Source organism: Microtus ochrogaster, linkage group LG1 (assembly GCF_000317375.1).
Source record: "Microtus ochrogaster isolate Prairie Vole_2 linkage group LG1, MicOch1.0, whole genome shotgun sequence".
In the NCBI taxonomy this organism is placed as follows: Eukaryota; Metazoa; Chordata; class Mammalia; order Rodentia; family Cricetidae; genus Microtus; species Microtus ochrogaster.
This window is the reverse complement of record NC_022027.1, coordinates 12,999,609-13,013,300: the sequence shown is the minus strand read 5'-3', so window position 1 is coordinate 13,013,300 and position 13,692 is coordinate 12,999,609. Positions and strand designations below refer to the sequence as shown.

Genomic DNA, 13,692 nt, shown 5'->3' with positions numbered 1-13,692 from the left:
TCCAGTCAGTAAGAACTTGATAATAATTCTAAATTTTCTTTAGGTCCCCATAAGGTTATCAGTGCCCCAAACCAGCAGGAAGTAGCCTGGGAAACTACGCCCAAATCCCCCAAAAATGGACTTTGGATAATGGTCAAAAGAAAAGCTAAACAAAGGATATTAGATTCAGAGTTCTTGTTTGTTTTTTTGTTTTTTTTTTTTTTAAAGAGGGAGAAGTGGTGTGGGAAAATGATCTGTATTCTGTCAGTTATATTTTAAATAAACACTGCTTGGCCAGTAGCCAGGCAGGAAGTATAGGTGAGACAACCAGAGAGGAAGTAGAGGCATGTCAAGGAGAACAGGAGAATTCTGGGAAGAGTATACAGTCCGATCCAGCCACTGAAGAAGCAAGATGTGACCACCTCGCTGAATAAGGTACCAAACCATGTGGCTAACATAGACAAAAATAATGGGATAATATAAATTATAAGAGTAAATAAGAAGCCTGAGCTAATGGGCTGATCAGTTTATAGTAAAAAAAAAAAATCTTCCACCATGATCAAGTAGGCTTCATCCCAGAGATACAAGGATGGTTCAACATATGAAAATCTGTCAATGTAATCCACCATATAAACAAACTGAAATGAAAAAAAATATGACAAAATCCAGCATCCCTTCATGATAAAGGTCTTGGAGAGAGCAGGGATACAAGGAACACATCTAAACATAATAAAAAGCAATATACAGCAATCTGACAGCCAATATCAAATTAAATGGAGAGAAACTCAAAGTGATTCCACTAAGACAAGAAAAGACTGCCCACTCTTTCCATATCTATTCAACATAGTGCTTGAAGTTCTAGCTAGAACAATCAGACAAAAAAAGGAGATCAAGGGAATACAAATTAAAAAGGGAGAAGTTAAACTTTCACTATTCACAGATGATATAATAGTTTACATAAGTGACTCCAAGAATTCTACCAGGGAACTCCTACAGCAGATAAACACCTTCAGTAATGTGGCAGAATACAAGACCAACTCCAACAAAGCAGTAGCCCTCCTATAGCTGAGAAAGAAATCAGAGAAACATCACCATTCACAATAGCCACAAAAAAATATAAAATATCTTGGGGTAACATTAATCAAACAAGTGAAGGATCTGTTCAACAAGAACTTTAAGTCTTTGAAGAAAGAAATGAAGATAACAGAAAATCGAAAGACCTCCATTCTCTTGGATAGGTAGGATCAACATAAAAAAAAATAGCAATCCTACCAAATGCAATCTATAGATTCAATGCAATGCCCATCAAAATCCCAATATGATTCTTCACAGACCTTGAAAAGAACAATACTCAACTTCAATGGAAAAGTAAAAACCCAGGAGAGCCAAAACAATCCTGTGTAGATGGTTTTGATTCAGTAAAAACTTTACTAGGGTGCTTCAAAATCCAGCAGCAAGGATTATGTAACTCTGAAGAGGATGCTTGGGATTGACCACAATCTGGTCACACAAAGAAAGCAGTATCTAAAATGAGGTTGCTCTACAATGTTGCATCTGAGTTTGCGGTAGATATGATCTTCTAGAGGCTTCTTAGAACTTATAGAGAACTCCAGGAAAGCCCAATCTTAGGACAAAGATGAAATTCTTAATCTTGGTCTGAAGTCCACTGGACCCTAATTCATTCACAATCAGCTTACACCTACTCAGGTATCTCTGAAGGCTGGTGTCTTTCAGCATTCTAGGCCATAATGGCTGGTGGGGGAAACAGCTTTTATTCAGTACCATACTGTGCTTTGGACAATTCACCCTCATTGCTGTTAAACGTTTTGCTGGAATTCAATAAATACAAGCTCATTTGCTGCAGAAGTCACACTAATGAGAGAGCTAAAACTAACTTGCCCTTGGTTCTATGGTAGCACCATAGCCAATCCTTCCATGTCTTTGACAAAGAGTACCACTGAATTATTTTTAATTTATTGAAGCTATGAAATACATACTTATTCTCTCCATGAGTCTCTACCTCCTCAACAGTCACTATATAGTTCTAGCACATGAAGTTTTTCGTCTTATCTCCTATTACATATTAGGTTCCTTTACAGCAAGCACCTGTAATATCAGTGTTCACATGTTTGGGGCTTCTCACAATGTGTAGTATAAGGTAAACTATTAAATGTTAGTTGAAGGAATTAAGATGACCCTAGGGCTAAGGAGTTCAGCCTCCCAGCATCCATGTAAAACATTGGAAGCAGCAGTGCAAGCCTGTAATTCCAGTGCTTGGGGACCAGAGACAGCAGATTCCTGGTGCTCAGTGACCAGACTGCTAAACCTGTATACTTCAGGTTCAATGATAGAGTCTGTCTCAAAAAATAAAGTAGAACATGATGGATGAAGACACCTGACAATTTCTGCCTCCTGCATATATGTTATGCACATGAAGGAGCACCCATATGTACAAACATGTACTAAAGAGGAGGAAGTAAAGATGAAAGAGGAGGAGATGCTATTGTTGTCTTCATATTCTTGTTTACTTATAGCACTGAGGAGAAAATCCACCTCGGCTATACAAACCAAGTTAAGATTCTAAAGAGAAGATCAGCCAGACTAAAACTTAAACTTGCTTTTTTCTTTCACGTACTTTTAAAATAACAATATATCTACATTAAACAAAAACTTAGCTTTATTGTTAAACAAAACAATAGCTGTAATAACTATGTTTGGAGGACTCAGTGCAGAAGATTTAGAAAAACACTAGATCCTTAAGAACTTAATGAGGAAAAAAAGCATGAACAGCAATTCACTAACATAAAAAACACAGGCTAACAAACCAGTAAAAACTGCTCTCTCTAGACATTCTTTTCCTACAAAATTAGTGAAGCTTTAACAAAATAGCAATTCAGAAATCAATGTAGTCAAAGGGTACTCACACTCAGTATCTTGGGGAGAAGATGTGAACATGGCTCTAGGGCAAAGAAACCTGAAAAAGGTTACCCCCAAAATACATGTGAGACAAGTATACATATGCACATGTATGTAGATGTAAACTAAAATATCTTCACGTTTTCCTTTATACTTCCTTAAAATACACTATAAGAAATCTGTATTGATGAGAATTTACACAGTATTATTTAGACTTTAAGAGCAGTACTCTCTACCACTAACTGCATGTCCTTAACAACCCACTAATGTTCTGGGCTTTCCAGTCATTGGGAAACCGTGACTAAATGCTGCTGCTGCTAATGGAGTTATTTTATAGGTTGATATAAAAATTAGACCATGTACCACAGTTTAAAACAGTGCCTGGTATAGAGAAAACTCAACAAGTGTTTTAAATGTTTTACAGGTAATATATTTGGCAGCAGTCTAATGTTTACTGGCAGGCTGTTTTAATGATAATATATATTATAATGTTAAATGACAGATTAGTGTTTTAAATAATAATATATTATATATTATAGTACTAAATGACAGGATTTCTTAAAAGATTATAGTAAATCCATACAATGCCATACTATTAGTCACTAGAATGTTATTTGCAAATAATTTTTAATATTGGAGAAATGTTTGAGCTAAAAGTGAAAAAGCATGATATAAAAATGATTTCAACTATGTAAAATATATAACTATTTTAAAACGTATCTAGCAGAAGGCACCTCAAATACTACGAGCAATTCAGATAGCAGAATTTAACCTGCATGCTGTGGTTTTCTTCTTCATCCTCTCTACCAGTAATCTTTTTCTTTTTTCCCAAAAGGAAAAACCAGGAAAACATCATAATTTTGAAAGGCTAAAGGGACAAATGTATATAAAACTTATAGAAATGCCCAACATTTTATGTGTGATGTAATACAGAAATGTCTGTGGTTTTCCAAAACTAAATTCTTTTCTGTGGAATTTCCAAATACTGTTATTAGTGCAATAAATATCACAACATCCATCAGTGAATATCCCTTGGTCGGATCTGTTTATAAATGTGTAATCCAGTGTGCACAATGTACTCTTTTCCTAAAACCTCCGACATTCTTGGGCCAATCTCCCCAAGTCTCTACCAGGTTCTGACCTAGAATGTCCTATCAGCAATATTGCAGGACAAGCCTTCTAACAACACACACCATGCTCCAGTAGCTTTGACCTTTTCTATCCAACATACCAAAAAGCTCTTATCTCTGCTGCAATTATCAAGAACTTCTGTCCAGTCAAGAGAAAGACAAAGCAACCCTATTCACTCCGAGAGCTTCCAGAACTTTCTAATTCTTTGAGCCCTTTCAGTAGAGCTCCAGAGCTGTTTCTGAACTCCATCTTTCATATCACCTTGCCTTATCTGCACAAAGTATCTTCATTTCAGACAGCCAACTTCTGTTCCTAGGAGTAGATATGTAACCATGTAAGCATCAGCCTCTGTGGATACCATCTAAGACCCTGACAATGTTACCAACAGGACCAAAGGAAATAATCACAAGCCACGGGAGATCATGATATTCAGCTTCTTAACAAAGCATTCCTCAAAAGAACACCTCACTTATCTACCAACATCCCCATATATACAGCACTGAGTTAGGTATTATATTAGCCACCGCCAAAAACATCCTAGTTAACATGTATCAGATTTCACCCAAGCACACATCCTCATTGCATTTCCAGATAATTCTGAGTGAGGTTCTAAGAGCTGAGAAAGAGGAAACTAAAGATGTTCACATGCGGTTGTTCGATGTGACACTGCTCTCAGGCTAGTCTTATCATCTGGCCAATTTCACACTTTACAAACTGATACAACGCAATCTAAATGCACCATAAATATATATTTGTTAATCTTGATATTAGAACATTTAAACATTTCAAACTACATAAAAATATGACAAACAATATAAAACAAAGAAATTTGTTGACAACTTAATTCCAAAACATCACTATTATACTGCAATTAAGCAACAGGACAGCTTACATAGCTATTCAAAAAACAGTGTTTTTACTGGAGTGTTATCAACAAAAATCAGCACAATCCCACATAATAATGTCTCCAATTTATTATCGTTTCCACAGTACAAATTTTTCAAACCATAAATCCTTTGCATTTATTCAAAGTCTGTAAACAAGTGCCTGACTCCCCACCCCTGCCTCAGTTTAAGCATGTGAATGTTTTAAGTCCTTCGATCAAGTTTTAACTTTTCCACTTGTATAAGGAATCAAGAGCCTTCTCTCTTTACATTATTTATATTTTATCATACAGGCTGCAGTGCAGTAAATCACAGTGAAAGCCCTGGGGAAAACAAAACAACATGATCTTTACAGCAGGACTTGAAACTTTATAATAATAAATGCATTTGAAGAAGCGTCCCATAATAAAAGTGTGGGTTTTCATTTCCAGAAAGCAAGTCAATTAGAAACTCTAGTTTCTACTTAAAAACCCATTTTGATCTAAAAGTGAAAACAGTCCCCTATCCACAGTCATTTTATAAATTCTATACAGTTTTACTTGCAGAGATTTTTTTTTCCAGTCTGGAAAACAGTAGTGCAATTAGTTTTACTTCTTTTAAGTTATTTAGTCCATGATGGAAACAGCTCTGTGGAAAGATAAGAAGATATTCTGGTAAACAAGAAATTTTTGCAAGCCCATGCTGGCTTACAGTCCATTAAAGCTTGTAAGTCCATAGCGGCTTTCAACAGAATGCTGTGTACATCACTAACATCAATGCAGAAATAAATAGGTGGAAATAACTGTAAACTGTCTCCTCTTGATGACTCTTCGGTAATGTCTGACTTGATGAATTGATGGTGTAGTTTGTTAAATCAGCAGACAGTAGACAGCTGCCCTTACGGACATTTCCACTATGGTATCAACTCTGGAAAGCCCCAATGGAGTTACATTCCTAAAATTAAAATAAAAACGGAGTGGAGGGTGGGAGATAGAGTTCACAGATGCCACTTGAATGGAATTCCATCAAGTCATTGAGTCACTTAGACTTCTTCTTGAAAAGGCTTTTGATTTTTGATGGCTTTTTGCTTTTCTCACCATTGTGACAAAGGTCATGTGGGATGCTGCTGATTCTGGAAACATTCGAGACTTCCTGAACTGGCTTGCTGTCATTGCCAGCTGAGGAACATGATGTGTGTCGAGGTTTAGGCACCGGGATGCCACTAGAAAGTTGGTTCATGCTACAGGATTTCTCCAAGATGCCATTGTACACTTTGCTGGCAGGACTGAAGATCATGCTCTTGGTTTCTGTCAGACCCACACACTCAGGGGAGCCCCGGGAGACATCTGCTGTTACTGGCGAATCTCCCCTGGAGGAATCCTCCAGGGAAAGCTCATCTCTTGATACCTTTCGAGAAGACAATGTTTGGTATATCTCAAGGCTTGAAGGGGGAGACTGTTTCCTCCCAATGGAGGAGTTTAAGGAGTCACACTCTGAAGCTGTGTCCTGTACTTCCCTGAAGAAGACAAAGGGAGAACGCTTAGATCAAGATGTTCATAAGAGTAACAGTGAACATTCTAGTCAAGTCAACTTCCATTCACTAAAATCCAATTACTAAAGGAAATAATGCTATAATTATATGTAGAGATAAAATTGAAAATTTTTCTTGTACTATAGCATATTATTTCCATGTGCATATGTGTGTGTGTGTGTGTGTGAGAGAGAGAGAGAGAGAGAGAGAGAGAGAGAGAGAGAGAGAGAGAGAGAGAGAGGAGACAAACACACACACAGACATATATATGTATTTGTGTAGATATCTGCATGTGTGCATGTGTGGACTACAGACCAACATGGACTATCTTTCTTGACTGCCATCATGTTATTTTTTGAGACAAGATCTCTCACCAAATCTGGAACTCATTAATTCAGGTGGGCTGGCTGACTGGCGAATACACTAGAGATCTGCTTGCTCCCATCTCTATCCTGCTGGAGTTAGACAAAGTGTGGCATGTACCTCACATTTACACAGGTTACAGGGACCCAAACTCGGCTTCTAATGCTCATTAGCAGACACTGCATGCATTGACTGATCCTCTCCCTAGTCCCAAACTTGTTTAGTTTTGAGATAAATTATAACAATCAAACAACATAATTTAATTAAATTATGCCTTCTAACATGTGAATTTTGAGTTTCCCTAAGCCCTTTTGACTTTTGCTTTCCTTCAATACTCTTTTTCCTTCTGAATCATAGAACTGCAGTATATGTTTGAAAGATAGAGTTTTAATCACTATTTTAGTGTTTAGTTATGAACTTGAGGAAATATAACTTTCTGAGGAAGTAAAATATGAACACAGCACTAAAATAAAAGCTCTACCAAGTTTCGTGGAGACAATCTGCTAAGGTACACTGGAACGGATAGGAGATAAAAGGCAAACATATGATGCTATTTTTCAAGAAGGGACATTGAGTAAGTTTTTACAGAATAATCTATGTTTCCCCACTTTGTCTATAGTAAAAAAGAAGATAAATAAAACAGAACACTAAAGTTCCTAAGAGTCACCATCAAGACGACTAGCCTCCTCTGAAATATCACAAAGCCATGTTCCTTCTTAGAACCACCACAAACTTGCCCTAAATGACTCCATGACTTCCTCATTAGCTTCTCGGCTTCTATTCCGGTGTCTCCCTTTCAGCAACTTTTCTATACAGCCACTGAAGTAACCCTAAAAGCTCAGTCACATTACTCACTTGCTCATGACTTTCCACTGTGCTCCCTCAGATAGAATCCAAAGGCGCGGCACATCTATCGAGTCCCTGGCTGTCTCTCCAACCATACTCCCTCCCTCTGTTCCAGAACACCCTTCCTGTTCCTTCAACACACCAACCTGCAGACTTCCTCAGGACTCTGCACTGTTTCCTCTGCTCGAATATAATCCTCCCATTGCTCTGACTGGCTTCTTCCTATACTTTAGATAACTACTACCCACCCAGAGAGGCCTTCCCTAACCATCCTATATAAAATTATAAAATGACATTTCCTTTGCTTATCATCTATCATGGCCTAGTAGCAAAAATGGTATTTTCTACTAACTTCAAAAGAAAAAAACCCTATTAAGTCTAGGAGATCTTATTAATAATTGTATTCTCTGCATTGTAATTCATGGTAACCCCACAGTGAGATCACTAAACATGTACTGAATGAAGAATGAATGAAATCCTGAAGAAGAGGAACTATTTCTAATTGGTTTCTGCATACACTTAGTAGAACTCCATTAAAGAGTTCTTTAAGAACAAAAGGAAAAGTAAAGGTAAAATTGAGGAAACAAAATCAGAAAAAAACAGGGCTAAAGACAGAACAGCAAAGGATAATGATCTTCCAGCTGGAGCTAGCCTAGGGTCATCTTACTTGCCTTGGGAGCTCAAGGTATCAAGTATACAAGACACAGCAAGAACTAAACTCATATTTATAGAATTAAACAATCTCTTACAGTGACTGGTCTATGACTACTACCATTTTCATATTTATACTTGCTTACTTCTGACAACTATTCAATTCTCAGAATTATTTCAATTATTTTAGATATACATTGGATTGCTGAACTTACATACTTTTTATTTTACTCATACTATATATGTAAAGGGTATATTGTATGTATGTACATTTATTTATTTTATGTATACATATATCCATGGCTCAAATGTGGAGGTCAGAGAACAGCTTACAGGACTTGTTTTTTTATCCACAGTGTGGATCCTGGGAAGTGAATCAAGGCAACCAGGCTAGGCAGCAAGTGCCTTTACCTACTGAATTATCTTACTAACCTTAAAGATTTTCTTCATACAACCTTCCATAAGAAACATTATCTCCTAGCCTCATAAAGGTGTAATGTGAAAAGAACCACCAATCTCAGGAGACGTGGCTCCTCCCTCTTCCCCTAGTCCTGTTGTTTTCAGTTGTCAACTTCACGCAAATCATCTATTTTCTCTAGGTCTCAATTTTCTTATATGCTAAAGTAAGAGACTTTAATTACTTCTACCATTCTAATTCAAAAATGAGCACTGATCAAATATATTGCTTCTTCCATACAACTGATCAGGTCTGCACCCAGGCACTGCACAAATTAAAAATAATGTATTTTTAAATGCATATTCTTTGTAGCACATGTTTCCTTTGGAATTGAACTTAACCTATATACCATTTACATGAATTTTTAAAATAATTTTCCCTGAGGTAACATGTAAGCAAACACATGTATGTTTTATGAGAAAATATATGTTTAAAAAGAAAAAAAGACAACCGTGGGTGAGGGCTAGCTGAGTGTGCATGTGTACACTGTGTAGAAGGCTGGCTTCACAGCAGACAGCCATCATGAATAAAGCAGCCCAGGTGTTCTGAGGTCAGATTCCTCTCATACTTAGGAGGCAGCTGTGAAGTTTTGACATGGCATGTGAAACAAGAGCCTAGCATTCCCATGGTGGAAAGGTTCTGTGGGGCAGGACAACTCCCCACACTTTCCAGAAGCCACAGAAAAATCTGAGAGTGAAGTCACACTGTTTGTGACTGTGTTTATACTAAAGACACATAAAATGCTAATTATAACAGGCTCCTCAGGGAAAGGAGCACTGAATTCTCTACTGGAAACTTCTAACCCTAATTATTTCTTTAGGAACAAGCCTCAGAGATTATCTACTAATTAAAAAATAACTTTTACTAGGCAGCGAAATGATGATGAGTGACAAGTGATCTGACGGTAATATCACCATGTGATAGCTAGGAACCACCCTGACCACCATGATCAGTGCTGACATATGGCAAAATCAGCAGTTTTTCTGTCACAAGCAGTACTGCTTGTGAAGAGGAATACAGATTAGAAGTGAGCTCCCTACAGTAGCAGACCTCATGGCATGCTGGTGCCCTTAAGACAGAATGGAATACATGAAGCTATACTCACTGTGGCAGAGAAATTAAGTAATGAATTTAATTTACTTTTATCATCCTCTCCATTAAGCTCTCAACATCTTCCTGAGCACTGAGATTACGACACTGCCTACATGCTAGTAAGCAACAAATTATTTTGAAATTTCAATCATATTGATGTCTCTTTATATGCAGGTATACTCAAGTCCAAGATGTCATATTTTACATACATATTTTCACTTGACAAGCCTATGGTTGGAGACCCGAGCCGACTGCATTTGTTAGCATCAATGCAGTTACATCTCAAAAAGCTCCGGCAGCCCAGTGACAAAAGAGCTCTCCACTGGGTTCTGGAACTTGACAGGTCACCCAGGGGTCCGAAGATGAAACACATACTAAGGCCCCAGAGTCACTAATATTCATAAAGATTATTATTCAGGCAAGCAGCTCAGCAAAGGCAGGAAATACACAAGGCAAGTGTCTGCTACCAGCATTAAATATTAGGTCACCCAATAAGGACAGGTGGGTGGTCTTTAGAAACTGAAAGCAACCAGATCCTGTGCTTAGAACAACACAGAAACAAGACCTTAGCAAGATACCCACAAACAACTGAATTCTGCCACAAACACATGAGACTCAAAGGGCACTCCAGATTCCACATGAGAAAGAACTTAGGCCAGCCAGCACCTTGACTTTAGCCTCTGATAGCCTGAGCAGGAAACCAGTCAGCCTAGACTTGCACTTCAGATGTACAGAACTTGAGTGTCCATAAATAGGTGTCATGTAAAGCCACTGAGTCTGTGAAAGCTTGCATAACACAGAATACACTGCAACACTGCTACCACTACCATACCCGCTTAGCCCCATCCTCTGCAGTTATTAATAGCCAATACCATTGTTTCTCAGCAGTGAAGTAGATGGCCTCCTCCTCCTCTTCGTTCCGATACAGAGCAGGGCAACTTGACACGGACAGGATGTCTGGATCTGGGGAAGGTAATGAGTGCTGGGGATGCTGGGGATGGTGAGGAAGCCTAGGGTGGGATACCAGCGGAGCATGGGGAGGAAGCTGAGCTCGCTGGGACTGTGGGGAGGATGGCACAACGCTGCGACGAGAGCGGCATAAACTACTGCTTCGGGCTAAAGACCCAGCAGGTTTAGGCACGGTCCCTGAAAAACATAAGCAAATGGAAACACTCATAACCACCAATGTCCCTTGCGCCTTAACTGTCTTCTTACAAATATGTACACAAGAACTAATACAGTAAAATATCAGATTTAATGTTTATTCATGTAACTATATAACAACTGCCATTCTCTACCACCTATGGAAAAATTAAACAACAAAAAAATAATGCAAATATAATAAAAATGATAACAGGTATAACTAAAATAAAATGCACATTAATGTAGTCTTACTGTAAAAATCTAATACTACTAAAACAAAGACTTAAAAAACTTTATTCAAAATAACATTTAAATTTAAAATCAACATAGCCTCTTTATAAGGAATGATAAACTACTTGTGAACACTATACTGAAGAAGGAAAAAATAGTATAAAGTATCAATGGATAGTCTTTGACATATCACATGTTTGACCTTTAAGAAGGTTTAAATAAAGATTGTACAGACAGTCCCTCAGCTGAAACCAAAGCTTGCTTCCTAAACACAGATCCTCAAGGACTAAGTCTCTGTCTTAGATCTCCCTGCATTTACCGCAAGCTAGAACCTTGGAGCAAACAGATTCATTCCGTTTCTTTTCCTATGCTAAAGCTGCCCAAGAACACTTTTGTGCACATGACATTCCTCAGTGACAGCAGCAGGACAGAAGGTGCTGGCTGGCATACTTTATGCCTGCACCCTTTATAAAATGGGTTCTTTCTGAAGCTCATGCTATTAGACAATAGAATCCTCAGACTGCATGCCAATGCTTTCTTCCCTGTCAGTCATTCTTGCTCTAGCCAAACCACCCACTCATCATCAATGTGAACCATTTCACTTCAAAGACTCATCTGCCCCTTGACCAATCAAGAGTTTTGACCTCTTCTTTGCCTTCCTGTATATTCTGATATCTTGACTTGCCAATCATATTATGGTAAGCCACAGAACAAGAAATGAAACAATTCTTCTAGTATCAGAAATTATATATTATCTAAACAGAAACTCTTACAATTTGATTGAGGACAAACTTCTCACCAACAACCTCAAAGCACAATGGAGAAAATAAGGAATCAAACTGTTATCTAGTTAAACTATTATTTCCCAGGAAACGTTCAGACACTTTCTGCCAAAGACAGAATTTCTCACTTCTAATTTGCTTAACAAAATACTAATCAATACTATGCTTTCAAGAAAGAGCACAAAGGAGAAAAGAAAAGTAAAAAAAAAAAATGATAAACAGAGACGTATATTTAAATTAAGGCCAAAAAGATAACAAAAGTGAAGATTCTGAGAGTTTGCACTTCAGAGGGCACCAGAGAGCACTAATATGCAAATGACAGTCACTAGTTGTTCAGAGGGAGAGAAAAGGGAGAGGGGAGAGAAGAGTGTAAAACAAAGCACAGTTAAGAGTCCTAGGATAAAACAGATCAACAGGCAGGTTAAATATCTGCATTAAATATCCCTAAAATATAAAGGAAATAATACCACACAATTCCCAAATTTACTTCTGAAGGAGGAGGAGGAGTAATTCTATTCTCTATTCTTCTACTCACAATAAATGTATCAATTAACAGTTTCTGAATTTTCCTCAGAATTACAAAGATTCACGTATTAGAATCTTTTACTTTGCTCTTTTCATACAACAAGCATACTTCCTGAAATAATAATTTCAAACACAACTAACACAAAATACAGACCACCAAAGAGGTATCTAAACGAAGCACCTTCATCCACCTTAGACGCCATTCTTATGGCATCTGATAAACACAGCCTTTGTTTTTACTAGGTCCAGAATTTAGGAGCTTTTAACAAAGCAAAATGGAGTACCACTGTGTGGCCACTAGGTGGAGGCACAGCTCTCTAAACCTATGAGCAATCAGATTAATTTCTAAAACTTTTTGTTAAATATCAAACCAGCTCTCATACGTTTTCATATTTATAATTATAAATGTCCACGTATAATATTACATTATTTAAAACATATGCAAATTATTCACACTTAGTATAAGTATTTTCTTTTAATGAAACAAAAACAAAGTTTTGCCACGTCAAAACTCTCAAGTGTTTCTAAAACAGGCAAAACAACAACAACAAAAATTATAATAATTAATAGTGGATCATCCTCAAGTACAATATTATTCATAAAAATTACATATTTTAAAGAAAAGCTATTTTAATAGGTTTAGTATTTAAATAAATGCATATATTTATTTATGAATCAGTGTTATATTAGGGCATATATACATACAAATAAACAAATAGAATAAACTAATTCAAATCACAAGTCAGATGCAGCTGCAGCTATCAACACCTCGAGCCCAGCTGTTCCTCTCACCCGCTCTGCTCTAAAGATGACTACTGCTTCCTCACTTCACTGCACCATAAACAGGGTTAAAGGCAGAGAAATGATAGAGCACGGTCAATGGCTGAGAGTTAGCTGGCAAATCAAAGTTTGGTTTGGTAGAAAGTGTTTTACTCAATCAGAACTATTCTAGCAGTTTCAGGAAAGCTGTAACAGTTAAACAGAAAAAGTCAAAACTAAACTTAAGTAGGCACGATGACTCGATTGCTCTCAAAACGTAAAATTTCAAGTTTTCAGTTAAGCAAGGACTAAACTAATACACTTGTTCATTTCACAAAACTTTGTTCTATTGACACTGTAAAAAGTCACAAATACTGGGAAAATGGACCAGACAAGAAGTAATAAGAATAAAGAATTTAACAA

The 13,692-nt window shown here is 37.2% G+C and overlaps 1 protein-coding gene across 1 annotated transcript in view; it reads right to left on the bottom strand.

The window, feature by feature from the left end:
* Positions 1 to 4,919: 4,919 nt before the first annotated feature.
* Positions 4,920 to 13,692, bottom strand: part of Stim2 (stromal interaction molecule 2) — a 120,136-nt gene continuing 111,363 nt past the window's right edge. The window contains exons 11-12 of the mRNA XM_005359237.2: positions 10,702 to 10,975; positions 4,920 to 6,405 (exon numbers count right to left, since the gene is read on the bottom strand). Of these exons, the coding sequence (XP_005359294.1) occupies positions 5,928 to 6,405; positions 10,702 to 10,975 (752 nt within the window). The 3' untranslated portion in view covers positions 4,920 to 5,927. The remainder of the gene's footprint in view (positions 6,406 to 10,701; positions 10,976 to 13,692) is intronic.